Source organism: Protopterus annectens, chromosome 12.part0 (assembly GCF_019279795.1).
Source record: "Protopterus annectens isolate FY-2018-M chromosome 12.part0, PAN1.0, whole genome shotgun sequence".
In the NCBI taxonomy this organism is placed as follows: Eukaryota; Metazoa; Chordata; order Ceratodontiformes; family Protopteridae; genus Protopterus; species Protopterus annectens.
In genome coordinates this window covers 124239795-124266103 of record NC_056746.1, presented here as the reverse complement: position 1 = coordinate 124266103, position 26309 = coordinate 124239795, and the positions used below count along the sequence as shown (strand labels likewise).

General features: G+C 38.7%; 1 protein-coding gene across 1 annotated transcript in view; it reads right to left on the bottom strand.

Moving 5' to 3' along the window:
• Positions 1-26309, bottom strand: part of CLEC16A (C-type lectin domain containing 16A) — a gene marked incomplete in the record, with an annotated part of 3039290 nt that overhangs the window by 950715 nt on the left and 2062266 nt on the right. Inside the window, 1 exon segment of the mRNA XM_044089149.1 lies at positions 18043-18163. Coding sequence (XP_043945084.1) covers positions 18043-18163 — 121 coding nt within the window.

Genomic DNA, 26309 nt, shown 5'->3' with positions numbered 1-26309 from the left:
CCATGGAAGTGAAGGGTCTTTGTACGGGGGGGTTTAAGAGTATTGTTCCTCTCAAAAAGGCTTTGCAGAGTTTGTGAGAAATTAATGAAGATCCATTTTCACATGAATGGAAATTTGATATGGCTGCTAGTTGCAACTTAATTGTATTTGCAGCTGTGCCACTGTTAAAAAGCTGCGATAGGAAAATCCAAAGCTGTATGAATAGGAGCAGTGAAAGTGTCTATGCCAAGACTCTTAGCCCAACAAACAAATGTTTCCCACTTACTGCAGTAAATTTTATGGGTGGAGGGTTTGTGAGACGAACGAATAATGTGTCGGACAGGGGAAGGGAGAAGGGGGTGCCTGGCTACAACCGGAACTGAAGCAGCCAAGCTGTCAAAATGAGGTGGTGAAAATTCAGATGGACCATTCCCATTGGGTGTCAGAAGATTTGGAACTGGGTCCACAATCCAAGGTTCATCCACAAAAGGAGGCCTCAGGAAGGGAAACAAAATCTGTCGTGGCCAGTAGTGGAATTAGGATTATTGTCCTAGTCAACCAATTGGCTTTCCGTAGGAATGTTGGGATCAAAGTGGTAGAGATAAAGGCATACAGAAGTCCCGGGGGCCAATCATGGAGGAGCGCATCCCTTGAGGACTCCCCCGGAGGGGGAATCAGGGCAAAATGGCAAAAAGGTTGCAGCAAGGCTGCCCCATCGACAGAAAATCATCTCTGCAACTCTTTGATTCGAGAGCCCACTGCTTGGTTTTGTCTGCTATCACACTGGACTTCCCAGGGATGTGCACTGCTGTCAGAAAACGGTTGGATGAAATAGTCCATTGCCAAACCCCGAGGGCTTCTCAACATAGGAGATAGGATCTGGTTCCCCCTTGTTTGTTCATGTACCAGACTACCAGCATATTGTCCAACTGAACTGCAACAGTCCCCTGAGGGAGAGAATCCTGAAATGCCTGCAACACCAGAAGCACCACTCTCATCTCTAGGACATTTATATGCAGATTGGCCTTGATGAGGGGACCAGGTGCCTTGGACTATCTTCCCCAGATAACACCCTCTCGCCCTATCTGGGAAGCATCCGTGGTCACTGTGGCTTTGGGCTGTGGTGGAACAAATGGAAGAACTTGAGTCACTTGATCAGATTGAAGCCACAAAAGAAGGTCCTGCTTGCAAATGCTGGTGAGGTGAATCTTGAAGGACATGGGAAGCTCTTGGAAGGACCACTGTACTGATAGGAGCCACTGAAAGATTCTCGTGTGGTAGCACGCTAAGGGAATTAGGACAATTGCTCTAGCCATAGAACCGAGAGTACACAAGACTAGACAAGCCGGTACGAAGTTTCTGCATAGTAATACTCTGACTTGAGACCTGACTATTGTTACTCTTGAGAGTGGCAGCTTGGCTACCATCTGATTTGTATCCAGGATTGCACCCATGAACTCGAGTTTCTGTGTGGGTTCTAGAGAAGACTTTTTGAGATTTGCTGTGATACCTAAGAGTGTAGCAGCCTCTAGAATGTAGTCTCTTGCCCGAATAAGAAGATGCCTAGTTGGGGTGGTAATGAGCCAGTCATCTAGCTATGGAAACACCAGGAATCCTTGCTGTCTCAAATGAACTGTTACTACTGCCATGCATTTGGTAAACACTCTGGGGGCTGTAGTGAGTCCAAAGGGCAGAGCTCGAAACTGATAGTGACTGGCTCCCAACCAGAAGCACAAGTGCCTTCTGGACTGCCTGTCTACTTTTATGTGATAGTGCATGTACTGAATGTCTGTAGAGCACATCCAATTGTCTTTTTCCAGAAAAGGAAGAATGGACTGAACCATAACCATGTGAAACTTCGTCTTTTTTATTGACAGAAAAGGTTTCCAGTCCCATTTTCTATGGAACTAAAAAGAACCCTGAGTAAGTTTCTGATTCTATTTGGTCTGGCCGGAACTTCTTGGATGACTCTTTTGTCAAGCAGCTTTTGACTTTGAATGGCTGCCTGTTCCCTTTGACTGGGTGGGACATCCAGGATCTTTTTATTATGGGAGGGAGTTGGGAAAAAGGGATAAGACAGCCCCTGGATAGGATATTCTGAACCCATTTCTCACTTGTTATTCTTAGCCAGGTGTGTAGGTGCAGAAACAGTCATCCCCCAATTGCCTCTAGTGCACAGAAATTGTGTCTCCTTTCAGAAGAGCTGCAAGGTTTACCAAGGAACGATTCTCTGCAGCCCTGATTTTGCAGACCCCCTCTGCTGCGAGGGTGGCATCTTCCATTATTATTCCCTCCTCTGCTTCTGGGGGAACTCTCACCCCAAGTGTCCTGGAAAGAACCCTGCGATTTTCTGAACCACATTTTTCTCTGAACCACATTTTTCCACTGCCCCTCTGACTCTTAGAGTAGGGTTGTTGAGGCATGGAAAAATGTATGCTCATGACAGACAGGGTCTTACCTACATGTTCACACCTGGTCAGTGTCTCTTTCATTTTAGGCTCAAAAAGGGATAAGCCATCAAAAGGGGCATTTACAAAGGAAGACTTAAAATACTCTGCAAAGTTGCATCCAGGCCTGTCTGCTCACAGAGATGCCTGAACCCACTGTCCTGCAAGTTCCATCCACTGCATAGGAAATGAGACCCATGGAAGCATTAGCGATATAATGTAGGGTAGCAATCTGAGAAGAACCTCTGTCTCCTGACCCCTCAGCTACTGCTCCTTTGAGGGAATCTGAAAGCTCTTTGATCACATCCCTCTGCAACCTAGTAAAGTGAGCCAGTTAATTCAGGGACCATACAGCAAAGGTCGCAGATGAAAAGAAACACTTCCCATATCTATCCACCATCCTGGAATTTCTTAGAAGGATGAATAGTGGAACAAGTCTCCAAGATTAGCTTTTTGGTTGCTGCTGCCACATTCATGGCATCCACCGCAACCCCCTTGGTCCAAATCTTTTTGTCTAGAGGGGATGTAATATACTTATTTTGTCTCTGAGGGGTAGGCTCAAGGGAATCTGGGGTCTCCCACACCTTAGAAATTAACTCAATAAGTTTGTCCGAAGGCAGAGTCACCCAAAAGGAGGAAGATCAAGAACCAAAGGCCTTCAGGTAAACTGACTCCTCCAAAGAAGGACTGCTGGACTGCCAGCCACTTCTCTGCTTCAATAATTCAAGGATGTCTCCAAAGGTGACATCTTCAGGAGGTGACTGTGGGGATCCCTCTCACTCATCAAGGTCAGTATCAGAGGTGACGGACTCCTTAGGCGAGTCTAAATGCTTACTCTTGCAAGTCATCTTCCTATGGACTTCATCAATAAGATACTCCAGACAGGTTTTGGGAGAGGCAGGGGTACCAACTGTGGTATCCTGAGGCCCAGGTTCCTGCTGTCCCTGTGTAAGAGATGGCTCAGAAGACACTATGGCTGAACAAAGGGGGTCTGGAGATCTGAAAAAGACCCAGTCTGAGAGGCTGGAGAAGCCATAGCCCTTTTCAGAGCCCCGAAAGCAGTCTGCTCTCAAACCGAACGGGCCTCCAGATCCAACAACGAAGCAGCTGGAGCTGTCACCCCCTTGGCTCCAGAAGAAAGAATGTCTGAAGATGAAGTCAGAGCTGAACTCACCTGAGATGAAGCCCCAGGAATCAGGGACCAATATGAAAGCCTTGGAGTTGATACCCGATCCCCAGACCCGACTAGTGTGAAACGGCTCAGAGAGTCCTCCAAGTCCGTGAGAGCAGAGGAACTCCAGGCAAATGCCTGATCCGAAGGAGAAGTCCTCTGATCAGATGTTGGATGGATCTGAATGCTCAAACCTCTCGACTCTGAAGCTTGGATAGAGGTCAGAGGAGGAATGGTAATCAGGACGGGAGACTAATTGGATCCGAAGCTCGAGGGGCCGGGTCCGACAAAAGCTTGGCCAGCGCCGGAGTGCTTAGGAGCCTTTGTACCACTCTGTCCATGTCATCATCTGAAAGGTTACTGGTGGAGCGAGAAGATAAGACTGGAGACCTAGGCCTAGATCTAAAGAGGGAAATAACCTCAACTATTGTCGGTCTACTTGTCTAATCCAATTTTTTCAGAGCCAAAGGACCTGACCGCTCCAAAGATTTGTCTGAACCAGCCTTAGATGTACTCGGATCAGAATGCCCTGATGGATCCAGGAACTTAGATTTTTTTGTTCAATGGCTCCAAAGAATCTTTCAGAGGTGAAGCATGGCATTTTTGAGGTTTGGAGTGACTAGAAGGTGCAGAGTCCGAACCAGAAATCGCTTCAGAAAAAGGAAGAAGACCTTTCAACATCAATTTATTTTTACAGTCAACCAAGGCCCTTTGGTTGCATCTGTGACATATGCTACATCGTCTTGGAGGTGTAATACCCCCAGTCAATACATACACATATTGTGTGTATCACTTAGCGGCATTTTTTTGCCACATTTTCACATTTCTCAAAGCCTAAGGGCTTGTCTGATTTATCAGCCATAGCAGACAAAAAACAACTTTGACAGCACCAAAAAAATACAGACACACACAAAAAGAGCACACACACATAACAATAGAGGAGAAATTAAGAAAGATTTAAGGTTTTATTTTATTTATTTATTTTTTTACAGACATGAAAGGGGGAAAACACTACCAGCAATGGTAGTAAAAATTTTATTGACTGCTAAAAAGGAGAGGGAAGAGGTCTACCAGCAATGGAAGTGAAGATTACCTAAAATGGTAGCAAAAAGGGGTTAGAAAGACTCAGAAAGGAGAATGACAATGAGATAAAACACTATCAAGAAATGAGTTATAAACATATTCAAACAGAAAAAAATGTATGTTAACCCAAGAGCAAACAGGCGACCAATGTTCGGAAAGAACTATCAAGAAATGAGTTATAAACATATTCAAACAGAAAAAAACGTATCTTAACCCAAGAGCAAACAGGCGACCAATGTTCGGAAAGAACTATCAAGAAATGAGTTATAAACATATTCAAACAGAAAAAAATGTATCTTAACCCAAGAGCAAACAGGCGACCAATGTTCGGAAAGAACTATCAAGAAATGAGTTATAAACATATTCAAACAGAAAAACGATCTTAACCCAAGAGCAAACAGGCGACCAATGTTCGGAAAGAACTATCAAGAAATGAGTTATAAACATATTAAAACAGAAAAAAAATGTATCTTAACCCAAGAGCAAACAGGCGACCAATGTTCAGAAAGAACTATCAAGAAATGAGTTATAAACATATTCAAACAGAAAACGATCTTAACCCAAGAGCAAACAGGCGACCAATGTTCGAAAGAACTATCAAGAAATGAGTTATAAACATTAAAACAGAAAAAAACATATCTTAACCCAAGAGCAAACAGGTGACCAATGTTCGGAAAGAACTATCAAGAAATGAGTTATAAACATATTAAAACAGAAAAAACGATCTTAACCCAAGAGCAAACAGGCGACCAATGTTCGAAAGAACTACCAAGAAATGAGTTGTAGACATATTCAAACAGAAAAGAATGTATCTTGACCCAAGAGCAAACAGGTGACCAATGTGCGGAAAGAACTATCAAGAAATGAGTTATAAACATATTAAAACAGAAAAAAAAAGAGCAAACAGGCAACCAATGTTTGGAAAGAACTATCAAGAAATGAGTTATAAACATATTCAAACAGAAAAATGTATCTTAACACAAGAGCAAACAGGCGACCAATGTTCGAAAGAACTATCAAGAAATGAGTTATAAACATATTCAAACAGAAAACATATCTTAACCCTAGAGCAAACAGGCGACCAATGTTCGGAAAGAACTATCAAGAAATGAGTTATAAACATATTAAAACAGAAAAAAAACATATCTTAACCCAAGAGCAAACAGGCGACCAATGTTCAGAAAGAACTATCAAGAAATGAGTTATAAACATATTCAAACAGAAAAACGATCTTAAGCCAAGAGCAAACAGGCGACCAATGTTCGGAAAGAACTATCAAGAAATGAGTTATAAACATTAAAACAGAAAAAAACGTATCTTAACCCAAGAGCAAACAGGCGACCAATGTTCGAAAGAACTATCAAGAAATGAGTTATAAACATATTAAAACAGAAAAAACGTATCTTAACCCAAGAGCAAACAGGCGACCAATGTTAAGAACTATCAAGAAATGAGTTATAAACATATCCAAACAGAAAAACATATCTTAACCCAAGAGCAAACAGGCGACCAATGTTCGGAAAGAACTATCAAGAAATGAGTTATAAACATATTAAAACAGAAAAAAAACGTATCTTAACCCAAGAGCAAACAGGAGACCAATGTTCGGAAAGAACTATCAGGAAATGAGTTATAAACATATTAAAACAGAAAAAAAACGTATCTTAACCCAAAAGCAAACAGGCGACCAATGTTCGGAAAGAACTATCAAGAAATGAGTTATAAACATATTAAAACAGAAAAAAAACGCATCTTAACCCAAGAGCAAACAGGAGACCAATGTTCGGAAAGAACTATCAAGAAATGAGTTATAAACATATTCAAACAGAAAAAAACGTATCTTAACCCAAGAGCAAACAGGCGACCAATGTTCGGAAAGAACTATCAAGAAATGAGTTATAAACATATTCAAACAGAAAAAAATGTATCTTAACCCAAGAGCAAACAGGCGACCAATGTTGAAAGAACTATCAAGAAATGAGTTATAAACATATTCAAACAGAAAAAAACGTATCTTAACCCAAGAGCAAACAGGCGACCAATGTTCGGAAAGAACTATCAAGAAATGAGTTATAAACATATTAAAACAGAAAAAAAATGTATCTTAACCCAAGAGCAAACAGGCGACCAATGTTCAGAAAGAACTATCAAGAAATGAGTTATAAACATATTCAAACAGAAAAAAACGTATCTTAACCCAAGAGCAAACAGGCGACCAATGTTCGGAAAGAACTATCAAGAAATGAGTTATAAACATTAAAACAGAAAATGTATCTTAACCCAAGAGCAAACAGGTGACCAATGTTCGGAAAGAACTATCAAGAAATGAGTTATAAACATATTAAAACAGAAAAAAACGTATCTTAACCCAAGAGCAAACAGGCGACCAATGTTCGGAAAGAACTATCAAGAAATGAGTTATAAACATATTCAAACAGAAAAGAATGTATCTTAACCCAAGAGCAAACAGGTGACCAATGTTCGGAAAGAACTATCAAGAAATGAGTTATAAACATATTAAAACAGAAAAAAACGTATCAACGCAAGAGCAAACAGGCGACCAATGTTTGGAAAGAACTATCAAGAAATGAGTTATAAACATATTCAAACAGAAAAAAATGTATCTTAACACAAGAGCAAACAGGCGACCAATGTTCGGAAAGAACTATCAAGAAATGAGTTATAAACATATCCAAACAGAAAAAAACATATCTTAACCCAAGAGCAAACAGGCGACCAATGTTCGGAAAGAACTATCAAGAAATGAGTTATAAACATATTAAAACAGAAAAAAAACGTATCTTAACCCAAGAGCAAACAGGAGACCAATGTTCGGAAAGAACTATCAGGAAATGAGTTATAAACATATTAAAACAGGATCTTAACCCAAAAGCAAACAGGCGACCAATGTTCGAAAGAACTATCAAGAAATGAGTTATAAACATATTAAAACAGAAAAAACGATCTTAACCCAAGAGCAAACAGGAGACCAATGTTCGGAAAGAACTATCAAGAAATGAGTTACAAACATATTCAAACAGTAACCCAAGAGCAAACAGGCGACCAATGTTCGAAAGAACTATCAAGAAATGAGTTATAAACATATTCAAACAGAAAAAAATGTATCTTAACCCAAGAGCAAACAGGCGACCAATGTTCGGAAAGAACTATCAAGAAATGAGTTATAAACATATTCAAACAGAAAAACGTATCTTAACCCAAGAGCAAACAGGCGACCAATGTTCGAAAGAACTATCAAGAAATGAGTTATAAACATATTAAAACAGAAAAAAAATGTATCTTAACCCAAGAGCAAACAGGCGACCAATGTTCAGAAAGAACTATCAAGAAATGAGTTATAAACATATTCAAACAGAAAAACGATCTTAACCCAAGAGCAAACAGGCGACCAATGTTCGAAAGAACTATCAAGAAATGAGTTATAAACATTAAAACAGAAAACGATCTTAACCCAAGAGCAAACAGGTGACCAATGTTCAGAAAGAACTATCAAGAAATGAGTTATAAACATATTAAAACAGAAAAACGTATCTTAACCCAAGAGCAAACAGGCGACCAATGTTCGAAAGAACTATCAAGAAATGAGTTATAAACATATTCAAACAGAAAAGAATGTATCTTAACCCAAGAGCAAACAGGTGACCAATGTTCGAAAGAACTATCAAGAAATGAGTTATAAACATATTAAAACAGAAAAACATATCAACCAATGTTCGAAAGAACTATCAAGAAATGAGTTATAAACATATTCAAACAGAAAAGAATGTATCTTAACCCAAGAGCAAACAGGTGACCAATGTTCGGAAAGAACTATCAAGAAATGAGTTATAAACATATTAAAACAGAAAAACGTGTCTAAGAGCAAACAGGCGACCAATGTTTGGAAAGAACTATCAAGAAATGAGTTATAAACATATTCAAACAGAAAAAAACATATCTTAACCCTAGAGCAAACAGGCGACCAATGTTCGGAAAGAACTATCAAGAAATGAGTTATAAACATATTAAAACAGAAAACATATCTTAACCCAAGAGCAAACAGGCGACCAATGTTCAGAAAGAACTATCAAGAAATGAGTTATAACCATATTCAAACAGAGAGCAAACAGGCGACCAATGTTCGGAAAGAACTATCAAGAAATGAGTTATAAACATTAAAACAGAAAAAAAACGTATCTTAACCCAAGAGCAAACAGGCGACCAATGTTCGGAAAGAACTATCAAGAAATGAGTTATAAACATATTAAAACAGAAAAAAAACGTATCTTAACCCAAGAGCAAACAGGCGACCAATGTTCGGAAAGAACTATCAAGAAATGAGTTATAAACATATCCAAACAGAAAAAAACATATCTTAACCCAAGAGCAAACAGGCGACCAATGTTCGGAAAGAACTATCAAGAAATGAGTTATAAACATATTAAAACAGAAAAAACGATCTTAACCCAAGAGCAAACAGGAGACCAATGTTCGAAAGAACTATCAGGAAATGAGTTATAAACATATTAAAACAGAAAAAACGATCTTAACCCAAAAGCAAACAGGCGACCAATGTTCGGAAAGAACTATCAAGAAATGAGTTATAAACATATTAAAACAGAAAAAAAAATATCTTAAAGAGCAAACAGGAGACCAATGTTCGAAAGAACTATCAAGAAATGAGTTATAAACATATTCAAACAGAAAAACGATCTTAACCCAAGAGCAAACAGGCGACCAATGTTCGGAAAGAACTATCAAGAAATGAGTTATAAACATATTCAAACAGAAAAAATGTATCAGAGCAAACAGGCGACCAATGTTCGAAAGAACTATCAAGAAATGAGTTATAAACATATTCAAACAGAAAAAACGTATCTTAACCCAAGAGCAAAAAGAACTATCAAGAAATGAGTTATAAACATATTAAAACAGAAAAAAATGTATCTTAACCCAAGAGCAAACAGGCGACCAAATGTCAGGGAGAACAATGTTCGAAAGAACTATCAAGAAATGAGTTATAAACATTAAAACAGAAAAACGATCTTAACCCAAGAGCAAACAGGTGACCAATGTTCAGAAAGAACTATCAAGAAATGAGTTATAAACATATTAAAACAGAAAAAAAACGTATCTTAACCCAAGAGCAAACAGGCGACCAATGTTCAGAAAGAACTATCAAGAAATGAGTTATAAACATATTCAAACAGAAAAGAATGTATCTTAACCCAAGAGCAAACAGGTGACCAATGCTCGGAAAGAACTATCAAGAAATGAGCTATAAACATATTAAAACAGAAAAAAATCAATGCAAGAGCAAACAGGCGACCAATGTTTGGAAAGAACTATCAAGAAATGAGTTATAAACATATTCAAACAAAAAAAAAATGTATCTTAACACAAGAGCAAACAGGCGACCAATGTTCGGAAAGAACTATCAAGAAATGAGTTATAAACATATTCAAACAGAAAAAAACATATCTTAACCCTAGAGCAAACAGGCGACCAATGTTGAAAGAACTATCAAGAAATGAGTTATAAACATATCCAAACAGAAAAAAACATATCTTAACCCAAGAGCAAACAGGCGACCAATGTTCAGAAAGAACTATCAAGAAATGAGTTATAAACATATTCAAACAGAAAAAAACATATCTTAACCCAAGAGCAAACAGGCGACCAATGTTCGGAAAGAACTATCAAGAAATGAGTTATAAACATTAAAACAGAAAAAAACGTATCTTAACCCAAGAGCAAACAGGCGACCAATGTTCGGAAAGAACTATCAAGAAATGAGTTATAAACATATTAAAACAGAAAAAAAACGTATCTTAACCCAAGAGCAAACAGGCGACCAATGTTCGGAAAGAACTATCAAGAAATGAGTTATAAACATATCCAAACAGAAAAAAACATATCTTAACCCAAGAGCAAACAGGCGACCAATGTTCGGAAAGAACTATCAAGAAATGAGTTATAAACATATTAAAACAGAAAAAAACGTATCTTAACCCAAGAGCAAACAGGAGACCAATGTTCGGAAAGAACTATCAAGAAATGAGTTATAAACATATTAAAACAGAAAAAAAACGTATCTTAACCCAAAAGCAAACAGGCGACCAATGTTCGGAAAGAACTATCAAGAAATGAGTTATAAACATATTAAAACAGAAGAGCAAACAGGAGACCAATGTTGAAAGAACTATCAAGAAATGAGTTATAAACATATTCAAACAGAAAAAAACGATCTTAACCCAAGAGCAAACAGGCGACCAATGTTCGAAAGAACTATCAAGAAATGAGTTATAAACATATTCAAACAGAAAAATGTATCTTAACCCAAGAGCAAACAGGCGACCAATGTTCGGAAAGAACTATCAAGAAATGAGTTATAAACATATTCAAACAGAAAAAAACGTATCTTAACCCAAGAGCAAACAGGCGACCAATGTTCGGAAAGAACTATCAAGAAATGAGTTATAAACATATTAAAACAGAAAAAAAATGTATCTTAACCCAAGAGCAAACAGGCGACCAATGTTCAGAAAGAACTATCAAGAAATGAGTTATAAACATATTCAAACAGAAAAAAACGTATCTTAACCCAAGAGCAAACAGGCGACCAATGTTCGGAAAGAACTATCAAGAAATGAGTTATAAACATTAAAACAGAAAAAAACGTATCTTAACCCAAGAGCAAACAGGTGACCAATGTTCAGAAAGAACTATCAAGAAATGAGTTATAAACATATTAAAACAGAAAAAAAACGTATCTTAACCCAAGAGCAAACAGGCGACCAATGTTCGGAAAGAACTATCAAGAAATGAGTTATAAACATATTCAAACAGAAAAGAATGTATCTTAACCCAAGAGCAAACAGGTGACCAATGTTCGGAAAGAACTATCAAGAAATGAGTTATAAACATATTAAAACAGAAAAAAACGTATCAACGCAAGAGCAAACAGGCGACCAATGTTTGGAAAGAACTATCAAGAAATGAGTTATAAACATATTCAAACAGAAAAAAATGTATCTTAACACAAGAGCAAACAGGCGACCAATGTTCGGAAAGAACTATCAAGAAATGAGTTATAAACATATTCAAACAGAAAAAAACATATCTTAACCCTAGAGCAAACAGGCGACCAATGTTCGGAAAGAACTATCAAGAAATGAGTTATAAACATATTAAAACAGAAAAAAAACATATCTTAACCCAAGAGCAAACAGGCGACCAATGTTCAGAAAGAACTATCAAGAAATGAGTTATAAACATATTCAAACAGAAAAAAACGTATCTTAACCCAAGAGCAAACAGGCGACCAATGTTCGGAAAGAACTATCAAGAAATGAGTTATAAACATTAAAACAGAAAAAAAACGTATCTTAACCCAAGAGCAAACAGGCGACCAATGTTCGGAAAGAACTATCAAGAAATGAGTTATAAACATATTAAAACAGAAAAAAAAACGTATCTTAACCCAAGAGCAAACAGGCGACCAATGTTCGGAAAGAACTATCAAGAAATGAGTTATAAACATATCCAAACAGAAAAAAACATATCTTAACCCAAGAGCAAACAGGCGACCAATGTTCGGAAAGAACTATCAAGAAATGAGTTATAAACATATTAAAACAGAAAAAAACGTATCTTAACCCAAGAGCAAACAGGAGACCAATGTTCGGAAAGAACTATCAGGAAATGAGTTATAAACATATTAAAACAGAAAAAAAACGTATCTTAACCCAAGAGCAAACAGGCGACCAATGTTCGGAAAGAACTATCAAGAAATGAGTTATAAACATATTAAAACAGAAAAAAAACGCATCTTAACCCAAGAGCAAACAGGAGACCAATGTTCGGAAAGAACTATCAAGAAATGAGTTATAAACATATTCAAACAGAAAAAAACGTATCTTAACCCAAGAGCAAACAGGCGACCAATGTTCGGAAAGAACTATCAAGAAATTAGTTATAAACATATTCAAACAGAAAAAAACGTATCTTAACCCAAGAGCAAACAGGCGACCAGTGTTCGGAAAGAACTATCAAGAAATGAGTTATAAACATTAAAACAGAAAAAAACGTATCTTAACCCAAGAGCAAACAGGCGACCAATGTTCGGAAAGAACTATCAAGAAATGAGTTATAAACATATTAAAACAGAAAAAAAACTTATCTTAACCCAAGAGCAAACAGGCGACCAATGTTCTTTGTGAAGTGGCAAACGAGATCCGAGGCAATGCATAAGGTGCATTCTTGGTAAAGGGGAGGTGCCCAAGAGTAAGGTTTGTGATCATCAGCTTTGGTAATGGTCGAGTCAGATCTGAGGGTTGGATCAAAACCCATCAGGGAGGATAAGGTGCAAATTGACAATATCACATCAGTTTTTCCAAATAATGAACATATCATCCAAATTCCTGCGATATAATTTCCAACTAGATGTAAATTTTGAATTAAAAAAAGTTTCTCCCAGGACCACATTATCGTATTTGCAAAAGTGGAGGCACAAGCCATACCCATCTTCCATTAAATCATGGAGAATGTTAGTATCAAGGGGAGTCAGAAGGTACAGTCCAAAAGGACCTCACAAAACCAGTCCAAACAAATTTCATGGGGGATTCAAATGAAAAGATAAACAATAAGAAGGGAGGATGTGATTTCTTATTCGGATGAAGTTTTTTTTTTTTTTTTTGGCAAAAGCGTCTTTTTACGCTGTACTTTGTGATACATGGTCCCTTAATAACCAGGATTCTTTTTGGTCTTTGGTTCCTGTTTTGCATTGAGTACACTGTTTTTTAAGTCTATATTTTTTTAATTAAATATTTTTTGCTACCTCATCCATACCTGGCCATAATCTGTTCCTGGTGCAATCTCTCTTCAATCTCTGGGTCTCCAAATTTAACTGCATCCTGGACCTGAGATCTGATAGTCAACGCCAGACAGGCTGCTTAAAGGTTTTAAATGTTACAGGGGCATACTCTGCATCCTAACAGATGGGAATGGGTAACATTTCTGGATGTTTTCCGTCAGCAAACTCAGTGATGTCCACACTGCATGCAAGTATTTTCATTTGTACAGCATCAACTGAATTTGATGGTGAGTAGCTGGCATTTGAAGAACTGTGCAACACCCATCTCATGCAATGTTATTTGACTGGGGGGGGCATTTACACTCTTATTCCAACAGCTAAAGGATCCAAGCATCAAATCAGACCTTTCCATACAAATATTCCACGGATTAGAATTATAACAACACAGTGCTCATCTAGTGAGACTCACAACTTTATTCTTTTATCAGTGATGTCATACTCCCTCAATGAATATGTTTACATAGAAATTATCATGAACTCGATCAAACTGATAGTTTAGGAATACTATTATGCTGTTCTACATGTGGCACACACTTTAGGAATACTGTTATGCAATTTTACATGTGGCACATACTTTAGGAATACTGTTATGCTATTTTACATGTGACATACTTTAGGAATATTGTTATGCAATTTTACATTTGGCACATACTTTAGGAATACTGTTACGCTATTTTACATGTGACACATACATTAGGAATACTGTTATGCTATTTTACATGTGACACGCCCTTTAAGAATACTGTTACACTATTTTGTATGTGACACATACTTTAGGAATACTGTTACACTATTTTACATAAGACACGCACTTTAGGAATCCTGTTATGCTGTTTTACATGTGACACATACTTTAGGAATATTGTTATCCTGTTTTACATGTGACATATACTTTAGGAATACTGTTTTACATGTGACACATACTTTAGGAATACTGTTACACTATTTTCTATGTGACATGCACTTTAGGAATACTGTTACACTATTTTACATGTGACACATACTTTAGGAATACTGTTATCCTGTTTTACATGTGATATATACTTTAGGAATACTGTTATGATATTTTACATGTGACACACACTTTAAGAATATTGTTATGCTATTTTGGATCTACTTTAAAACAACTAATTACCATTACGTAGACTTGCAAAATGGCGAGATGAAAACCACAAAAGTTTACACTAACGAATGTTCACATAGTCAGAAGTTTTCACGGCATAAGTAAACACTTAGCCAACAGGAAATAAAAAACAAACGAAGCAAATAAAAACCCACCCAGGTGGGGGGCTTCATCCCCCACACCCCTCCTAACTAAATATACCAACTCCGAGATTGCACTACAGCGGAGAAAAGGGCAAAGTTCAACATGTTGGCTAAGTGTTTACTTAAGCGGTGAAAATTTTCGACAATGTGAACGTTTGTTAATGCAAACTTTCATGGTTTTCATTTAGCCGTTTTGCAAGTCAACGTAATGGTAATGCATGGTTTTAAAGTAGATCCACTATTTTACATGTGACACATACTTTAGAAATACTGTTTTGCTATTTTTTATGTGACACGCACTTTAGGAATACTGCTATGCTATTTTACATGTGGCACACTTTATGAATACTGTTACACTATTTTGTATGTGACACACACTTTAGGAATACTGAGAAAGTGTGTAGAAACCTACTCAAATAAAAAACCAGCAGCAGAAAACAGGAAATCCAATGAAGAACTCAGGCACCCGACTCTTCAGCAGTAAACACGATTTTATTGCACATAAATAACAAATAAGGATTGAGCGCTTTCGCCTCCACCCTGGAGACCTCTTCAGAATCAATGATGGTAATGGTAATACACGGTTTTAAAGTAGATCCACTATTTTACATGTGACACATACTTTAGAAATACTGTTTTGCTATTTTTTATGTGACACGCACTTTAGGAATACTGCTATGCTATTTTACATGTGGCACACTTTAGGAATACTGTTACACTATTTTACATGTGACACGCACTTTGCCAATACTGTTACGGTATTTTGTATGTGACACGCACTTTAGGAATACTGTTACGCTATTTTACATGTGACAGATACTTTAGGAACACTGTTACACTATTTTCCATGTAACACATACTTTAGGAATACTGTTACTCTATTTTACATGTGACATATATTAGGAATACTGTTTTGCTATTTTTTATGTGACACGCACTTTAGGAATACACTATACTATATTTCACAACATGCAGGACTACTTTAGGAATACTGTTACACTATTTTACATGTGACATATACTTTAGGAATACTGTTACGCTATTTTACATGTGACACACACTTTACGAATACTGTTCCGCTATTTTACATGTGACACACACTTTACGAATACTGTTCCGCTATTTTGTATGTGACACTCACTTTAGGAATACTGTTACACTATTTTACATGTGACACATACTTTAGGAATACTGTTACACTATTTTACATGTGACGCATTTATTTTATTTTCTATTTGTCAACCGGGATGGTCTGACTGGACACAGGTCCATTTTCAGTGGAGGCTGGTAGAAAAGCTCTACAAACACATACTTTAGGAATACTGTTATGCAATTTTATGTGTGACACATACTTTAGGAATACTGTTACGCTATTTTATGTGTGACACATACTTTAGGAATACTGTTACACTATTTTATGTGTGACACATACTTTAGGAATACTGTTACGCTATTTTATGTGTGACATACTTTAGGAATACTGTTATGCTATTTTATGTGTGACACATACTTTAGGAATACTGTTATGCTATTTTGTGTGTGACACATACTTTAGGAATACTGTTATGCTATTTTATTTGTGACACATACTTTAGGAATACTGTTACGCTATTTTATGTGTGACACATACTTTAGGAATACTGTTACGCTATTTTATGTGTGGCACATACTTTAGGAATAGTGTTACACTATTTTATGTGTGACACATACTTTAGGAATACTGTTACGCTATTTTATGTGTGACACATACTTTAGGAATACTGTTACGCTATTTTATGTGTGACACATACTTTAGGAATACTGTTACATTATTTTATGTGTGACACATACTTTAGAAATACTGTTACGCTATTTTATGTGTGACACATACTTTAGGAATACTGTTACGCTATTTTATGTGTGACACATACTTTAGGAATACTGTTACGCTATTTTATGTGTGACACATACTTTAGGAATACTGTTACGCTATTTTATGTGTTACACATACTTTAGGAATACTGTTACGCTATTTATGTGTGACACATACTTTAGGAATACTGTTGTGCTATTTTGTGTGTGACATACTTTAGGAATACTGTTACGCTATTTTATGTGTGACATACTTTAGGAATACTGTTACGCTATTTTATGTGTGACCCATACTTTTGGAATACTGTCACACTATTTTATGTGTGACACATACTTTAGGAATACTGTCACGCTATTTTATGTGTGACACATACTTTAGGAATACTGTCACGCTATTTTATGTGTGACACATACTTTAGGAATACTGTTACGCTATTTTATGTGTGACACATACTTTAGGAATACTGTTACGCTATTTTATGTGTGACACATACTTTAGGAATACTGTTACGCTATTTTATGTGTGACACATACTTTAGGAATACTGTTACGCTATTTTATGTGTGACACATACTTTAGGAATACTGTTACGCTATTTTATGTGTGACACATACTTTAGGAATACTGTTACGCTATTTTATGTGTGACACATACTTTAGGAATACCGTTATGCTATTTTATGTGTGACACATACTTTAGGAATACCGTTACGCTATTTTATGTGTGACACATACTTTAGGAATACCGTTATGCTATTTTATGTGTGACACATACTTTAGGAAAACCGTTATGCAATTTTATGTGTGACACATACTTTAGGAATACTGTTACACTATTTTATGTGTGACACATACTTTAGGAATACTGTTACGCTATTTTGTGTGTGACACATACTTTAGGAATACTGTTACGCTATTTTATGTGTGAGACACACTTTCACTCTCTTGGTGATACAAAGCAATGTAACAAAACAGAACACAGTTCAAGCTTTCAAAGATGGGCATGTGAGGCAAAAGTAAATACACAAACCAAAACAAATAATAATAATAATCATAAAACAAGTTAATACTCATTCCCGTACACTGTCACTTCAGATTAGGAAGGAAACGGTTTGCTTGGAATTTTTTTTTTTCAATATTTACCAGCCTTTCTTGCCACAATGTTTGTGTTTTTCCAAATATTATGAAACAAAATACAAAAGGGGTTCCCATTTTCTGTTTGTTCTTCTTTAAGGAGAGTGTTCACAACCCTTAAGGTTGGAAAATTACATTCCCTCTGTACTAGGTTATTTTGCCTACATATTAATAATCAGGTACAGAATATTGTTCATATGCATTCAAGCTTTATGATTTAAATGTTATTAAACTTACTAAGGTCCAAAACATCATCGGTTTTAATCAGATCATCCTCCCTTGTCAGAGGCAGCTGAGTCTCCAGTTCTCCTCGCAGTTCCAGTGACAAAGCACGCAACATGAAAAAAACTCTTATTGCCTGTAAGGAAGTGTGAAAAATAACAACAGTGTAAGAAAACACATAAAGACCATGAGTTACACTACAAGAAACATGTTAAGGTGAACAAAAGAATGCTGAAGAGAGTCTGTGCCACGTACTTTCAAAAAGAAATGAGGCAGGAAAACAGGAATGGAGAAGTAACACACTTGGTGGTATATTATTCAAGATATACAGTATTGTAGTGGAAAACAACATGTAGCCTATCCAGTCTGATACATTACCTCTTTTTTTTATTCTGTACCACTACTACCACCTGATCCTTGCACCTGTTTCAAACTCCCCTACATGCTCTCCTTCAAAAGGAATTATGCAACCCAGGGCAACAGGTAGTGCTATGGTCTCACGACCCTCTCTAAGAGTTAATAACTTTCACACCCCTCTAAAGCTATGACTATTCAATCAGGTAATCATGACATCCCTTCCTCTTAAGCCACAGTCCCTTATCGCTCACCTTTTTTCCTAGAACTCTTTTAGTCTAATAGGTCACACTTTCCATCCGTCTTCTCATTCCAGAATGACACTTGTCCAGCCTTTTCAGATAAATCAGAGTCCACAGCTCTTGACACTCTTAGCATCACAGCTATCTTTTTTCAACTCTAACCACTAACCCAACAAACACCCTCTGAAAAACTGGATTCAGTACTCCAAAGTGTAGCCTTAACTAACTACTGCACCTCGGACCTACTGACTCTCGGGTCAATAGCCTAGTAACCTCCTACGAACCTAAATATATAACTTTTACGAATAGAATGGCAGTTGCCACACCAACACAGACACCAAGAACATATTGCATTCCATTAAGATGTACCTGCCCAATTTTGTGTGTATGTGCACTATTTTTTTCATCTGCACACACTACTGCTATCATTTCTATGACAAGCTTCCTTAGAGCTGGGTTGCTAATTCACAGTATATGAATGTCTGGCACATGGAGGTTATCAGCAGCAGTTCACCATGCTTACCCTGTTATTTGGAATTACACCTAGTGCACTGATCAACAACTAGATATGGAATGACTTTATACTTACTTAGATAAGGAGTAAAAAGAATCAGTCAATAAAGAAGCAAAGTCTATATGTACAGCTGTTCCAGTCACTGTCATCCGTATGTACCACTGTTCCAGTCACTGTCATCTGTATGTACCACTGTTCCAGTCACTGTCATCTGTATGTACTGCTGCTCCAGTCACTGTCATCTGTATGTACCACTGTTCCAGTCATTGACATCTGTATGTACCACTGTTCCAGTCACTGTCATCTGTATGTACCACTGTTCCAGTCACTGTCATCTGTATGCACCGCTGCTCCAGTCACTGTCATCTGTATGTACCACTGTTCCAGTCACTGACACTGTATGTACTGCTGTTCCAGTCACTGTCATCTGTATGTACCGCTGTTCCAGTCACTGTAATCTGTATGTACCACTGTTCCAGTCACTGTCATTTGTATATATCGCTGTTCCAGTCACTGTCATCTGTATGTACCACTATTCCAGTCACTGTCATCTGTATGTACCACTGTTCCAGTCACTGTCATCTGTATGTACCGCTGCTCCAGTCACTGTCATCTGTATGTACTGCTGTTCCAGTCATTGACATCTGTGTGTACCACTGTCAAAGTCATTAACATCTGCATGTACCGCTGTTCTAGACATTGACATCTGTATGTACCGCTGTTCCAGTCACTGACATCTGTACGTACTGCTGTTGCAGTCACTGTCATCTGTATGTACCGCTGTTCCAGTCACTGTAATCTGTATGTACCGCTGTTCCAGTCACTGTCATCTGTATGTACCACTGTTCCAGTCACTGTCATCTGTATGTACCGCTGTTCCAGTCATTGACATCTGCATGTACCGCTGTTCTAGACATTGACATGTGTATGTACCACTGTTCCCATCACTGACATCTGTACATACTGCTGTTCCAGTCACTGTCATCTGTATGTACTACTGTTCCAGTCACTGTAATCTGTATGTACCGCTATTCCAGTCACTGTCATCTGTATGTACCACTGTTCCAGTCACTATCTGTATGTATCGCTGTTCCAGTCACTGCCATCTGTATGTACCACTGTTCCAGTCACTATCATCTGTATGTACCACTGTTCCAGTCACTGACATCTGTATGTATTGCTGTTCCAGTCACTGACATCTGTAAACTGCTGTTGCAGTCATTGACATGTGTATGTACCACTGTTCCAGTCATTGACATGTGTATGTACCACTGCTCCAGTCATTGACATCTGTATGTACCACTGTTCCAGTCAATGACATCTGTATGTACCGTTGTTCCAATCACTGTCATCTGTATGTACCGCTGTTCCAGTCATTGACATCTGCATGTACCGCTGTTCTAGTAATTGACATCTGTATGTACCGCTGTTCCAGTCACTGACATCTGTACGTACTGCTGCTCCAGTCACTGTCATCTGTATGTACCACTATTCCAGTCACTGTAATCTGTATGTACCACTGTTCCAGTCACTGTCATCTGTATGTACCACGTTCCAGTCAATATCTGTATGTATCGCTGTTCCAGTCACTGTCATCTGTATGTACCACTGTTCCAGTCACTATCATCTGTATGTATCGCTGTTCCAGTCACTGTCATCTGTATGTACCACTGTTCCAGTCACTATCATCTGTATGTACCACTGTTCCAGTCACTGTCATCTGTATGTACCACTGTTCCAGTCACTATCTGTATGTACCGTTGTTCCAGTCACTGTCATCTGTATGCATTGCTGCTCCAGTCACTGTCATCTGTATGTACCACTGTTCCAGTCACTGTCATCTGTATGTACTGCTGCTCCAGTCACTGTCATCTGTATGCACCACTGTTCCAGTCACTGTCATCTGTATGCACCGCTGCTCCAGTCAGTGTCATCTGTATGTACCGCTATTCCAGTCACTGTCATCTGTATACACCGCTGCTCCAGTCAATGTCATCTGTATGTACTGCTATTCCAGTCACTGTCATCTGTATGTACCGCTGTTCCAGTCATTGACATCTGTATGTACCGCTGTTCCAGTCATTGACATCTGTATGTACCACTGCTCCAGTTACTGACATCCGTATGTACTGCTGTTCCAGTCACTGTCAATGAACATAATCCTGTTAAGTGACACTGGATTAAAGCCTTTGCTGTAATTTGTACAGCTTATTAAACAGAAAGTATATATTGATTGTTACTGTTCTATATAACTTAGATCTGATTAAGCTCTGACAAGGGTGAAAGAGCTTATTTCTTGTTTTTTTTTATTTTTAATAGGAATGCAAAGTGATCTATGATATGCATCTTACATAAGTTCTTTTGACAACTCCGTTTTAATCATTCATATGTAGATATCAAGACTGATCATTCCTGTGCAAATAGTTTTCTCGTTTTGTGTTTATATATATATATATATATATATATATATATATATATATATATATATATTAAAGTAAGGGGTGAGAGGCAAAACTCCTTACACAATGGCTTGGAGGAGGGGGGGCTTGCTCCTCTGGAAAAAAATGCTTTATTTTGTTGCTTTCATTAAGTTGAATCTTTGTTCCGTTCATTTCATGTGGTTGAAGCTTTAACAAATTTTCACTGAAAGTACTCATGCTGTTAGTAAAGAAACTGATGGCACCAAAGACACTGGATGAATTTGCTTGTGTTTGGGAGTCAGGAAAGTTGTCGCACTGACCTTGAATGTACTCCTAGATGGATGACTAGATCTGGAATCTTAACAGATTCGGCTTTTTTCTGTTTCAGCATTTTTATTTATTTCTTTTCAAGGAAGCTAAGGTATTTTTCCAGTAGAAATAAATGTAACTCCTGCTTCCTTGGCTCGGCTGCTTATTTAAATTAGCTGTGATGTTTACAGTCCTCCACATTAAGGCTTATAAGCCCAAAGAAAAACAAATGGTGACTGTAAGTCTTTGAGTGTGCGGTTTACCTACAATGAGCATATTTATGTCTGGCTTTTACTGCTGCTGTTGAAACATCCATTCATACAAAGGAAGGCAGCGATAAGAATGAAGGACTTAATACGAACGGAAGCGAAAAAAATGGTGCTGATGCGCTGAAAAGGATCTGACAAAATGTCTGTACACATTGCGCCATTTAATGAGCCAAGTGCCGCTACGTTTTCCTGCTTACCCTTTTCTACTTTTCTTGGTTGTTTTTTTAGTAAAAAGGTCTGCAAACATTTTAGTAAGCCATGGCCCCCCCAGATTTAGCTTCTCCAGTTGTGATATTATCATAAGGTACCCTGAGCTACAGCCACAGGAAATCAGTATCTGAACATCGAGGAATACACAGAGGTTGTGATGTCATACATTTCAAACTGCGCTGATGAAGTAACAAGCAGCAAGAGCATCACTATCAGCGCTAACCAGACGCCATGGCTCACCCCAAGGTATACGAGATGGGGTAACAAATACCAAGAGCATCACTATCAGAGCTAACCAGACGCCATGGCTCACCCCAAGGTATACGAGATGGGGTAACAAATACCAAGAGCATCACTATCAGCGCTAACCAGACGCCATGGCTCACCCCGAGGTATACGAGATGGGGTAACAAATACCAAGAGCATCACTATCAGAGCTAACCAGATGCCATGGCTCACCCCAAGGTATACGAGATGGGGTAACAAATACCAAGAGCATCACTATCAGCGCTAACCAGACGCCATGGCTCACCCCAAGGTATATGAGATAGAGTAACAAATACCAAGAGCATCACTATCAGAGCTAACCAGACACCATGGCTCACCCCAAGGTACATGAGATGGGGCAACAAATACCAAGAGCATCACTATCAGCGCTAACCAGACGCCATGGCTCACCCCAAGGTATACGAGATGGGGTAACAAATACCAAGAGCATCACTATCAGAGCTAACCAGACGCCATGGCTCACCCCAAGGTATATGAGATAGAGTAACAAATACCAAGAGCATCACTATCAGAGCTAACCAGACACCATGGCTCACCCCAAGGTATATGAGATAGAGTAACAAATACCAAGAGCATCACTATCAGAGCTAACCAGACACCATGGCTCACCCCAAGGTACATGAGATGGGGTAACAAATACCAAGAACATCACTATCAGAGCTAACCAGACGCCATGGCTCACCCCAAGGTATATGGGTAAAGCAGCCCTAAGGGAAGCCATGGCTCACCCCAAGGTATATGGGCAAAGCAGCCCTAAGGGAAGCCATGGCTCACCCCAAGGTATATGAGATGGGGTAACAAATACCAAGAGCATCACTATCAGAGCTAACCAGATGCCATGGCTCACCCCAAGGTATATGAGATGGGGTAACCAATACCAAGAGCATCACTATCAGAGCTAACCAGACACCATGGCTCACCCCAAGGTACATGAGATGGGGCAACAAATACCAAGAGCATCACTATCAGAGCTAACCAGACGCCATGGCTAACCCCAAGGTATATGAGATGGAGTAACAAATACCAAGAGCATCACTATCAGAGCTAACCAGACGCCATGGCTCACCCCAAGGTATATGGGTAAAGCAGCCCTAAGGGAAGCCATGGCTCACCCAAAGGTATATGGGCAAAGCAGCCCTAAGGGAAGCCATGGCTCACCCCAAGGTATATGGGCAAAGCAGCCCTAAGGGAAGCCATGGCTCACCCCAAGGTATATGGGCAAAGCATCCCTAAGGGAAGCCATGGCTCACCCCAAGGTATATGGGCTTCTAAGGTGAGAAATGCAGCTTACAGGGCTAAGGACAAAGCAGTCCTAAGGGAAGCCATGGCTCACCCCAAGGTATATGGGCAAAGCAGCCGTAAGGGAAACCATGGCTCAGCCCAAGGTATATGGGCAAAGCAGCCCTAAGGGAAGTCATGGCTCACCCCAAGGTATATGGGCTTCTGAAGGTGAGAAATGCAGCTTACAGGGCTAAGGACAAAGCAGCCCTAAGGGAAGCCATGCTCACCCACAAGGTATATGGGCAAAGCAGCCCTAAGGGAAGCCATGGCTCACCCCAAGGTATATGGGCAAAGCAGCCGTAAGGGAAGCCATGGCTCACCCCAAGGTATATGGGCAAAGCAGCCCTAAGGGAAGCCATGGCTCACCCCAAGGTATATGGGCTTCTAAGGTGAGAAATGCAGCTTACAGGGCTAAGGACAAAGCAGCCCTAAGGGAAGCCATGGCTCACCCCAAGGTATATGGGCAAAGCAGCCCTAAGGGAAGCCATGGCTCATCCCAAGGTATATGGGCTTCTGAAGGTGAGAATGCAGCTTACAGGGCTAAGGACAAAGCAGCCCTAATGGAAGCAAGAGGCAGTCTGAGGAAAGGTATAAAAGAGGCAAAGAGGGAGTATGGCAGAAGGGTGCAGAGCCACTTTGACGACATGACGGATGGAAGGAGACTATAGCAAGGCATGCAAGAGATCACTAACTACAAAATCAGGTCAGCACAGTGTGAGGACAGCAATGGATTCCTGGACAGTTTGAATACTTTCTTTGGCAGATCTGAGGAGATTAACAACCGGTTGGCACTAAAGCTACCCACTGACGAGAAGGATGCTGTACTCAGCACAAAGAAGGTAAGAAGAGAGCTAAGGAGAGTGAACCCCAGGAAGGCTGCTGGCCCAGACAACATACTGGGCAAGGTGGTAAAAGGCTGTGCTGATCAAAGATGCACAGTGCTCAAGCAGGGACGGCCTTAGCTGAAATTGTGCCCTAGGCGAAGTACTGCTCTGGTGCCCCGTAAGCCCCACCCACACCATATTCAAGCCACACCCCTATTTGAGCCACACCCACATATTGGCCACTCCCACAAACCCCACTCCAGTTCTTTCAATGTTTAAATGCATGAAAAACCAGTCATACTGTGACACCTTAAGACTGCAATTGATGGCTGAATGCTCCTTAATAAACCTGCTTGATCTGTTGCTAGTGTAGAGTTTCTCTACAGTCATGAAAGACAGTATTAACTTTTTTGCATATATATACACCTCTATATACACCTCTGGTGCCCAACAAGCAGTGTAGGAAATGCTGAAAAGGATTAACCATTGACGAAAGGAAATGGGGATGAAGTGAAAGCAAACTGCAGTATTTATACATCCATCTATACCTATACATCCATATGATGGACTGCTTTGTATTCTGTGTTGCAGCATGTGAAAATTCAGTAAATCCATACTCTGGAATCAAAATTATCATAGCGTACAGAAATTAAACACACTTTTCATTAAGTCTCACTTCATTTAGCAAGTGCAAGTACCCATTTCAAGTGTGATACACGACTGTATGGCTAACGCAGTCAAACGCTACTAAAAGATATTCCAACTGCATGACCAGCAAAGCATTCTAACACTGAGAATAAAAGTTACCAACTACTTTGGCAGTGACTTGAGGTATCAGGTAAAAGGCATATAAGTTTTGTATTAAAGCACTTAAAGCTAAATCAAACATTGCAGTGCCCTTAGTTTGGTCGTACATTCAGGATACAATTACTGCTGATTAAAACCGACATGAAACATGAGCAGGAAGACTGGGGTCAGCATGCATTTTAATTCCAAATTGTAGATTTTGCCGGGAACTGTTATATTATGCGCTCATATGTATAATGGAAAAAAAACACAGATACACATCAGTTTAACATTTTCAGTTACTAGTCAAAATAAATAAACTGTTAACAAAATAATACCTGCTACACGAAAAGTGGAAACTTTTTAAACAGTCTGCTTTTAGAGCAAAATTCACTGTTATAAGTTTAAATACTGCCGCTTGAAATTCTTCTACAGTCCTTTCTGACTCAAAGATAGAACTACCGTACCGGATAAATATTTGGACCACACTTTTTGCATACACATTCTACATAACAAATATATAAAACATTATATACCAGTGACAGCAGAATCCAAGCTAGTCTCATGTAACCCATTAACTCATGACTCTACTAGCTAAACTTATTTTCCACAGCATGTAACAGAAATGAATCACCATATTACAAGATTCCTCCTCTAGAAAACTGTAAGGAAGAGGAAGGAAATGTACTCATACTTTTAGGGATCTCTTTTTTTCATAACACTGTTATGCCCCCTAGAAAATATATCACTCTGGCCCAATTATTTCACATGCCTCAGGTTCCCCA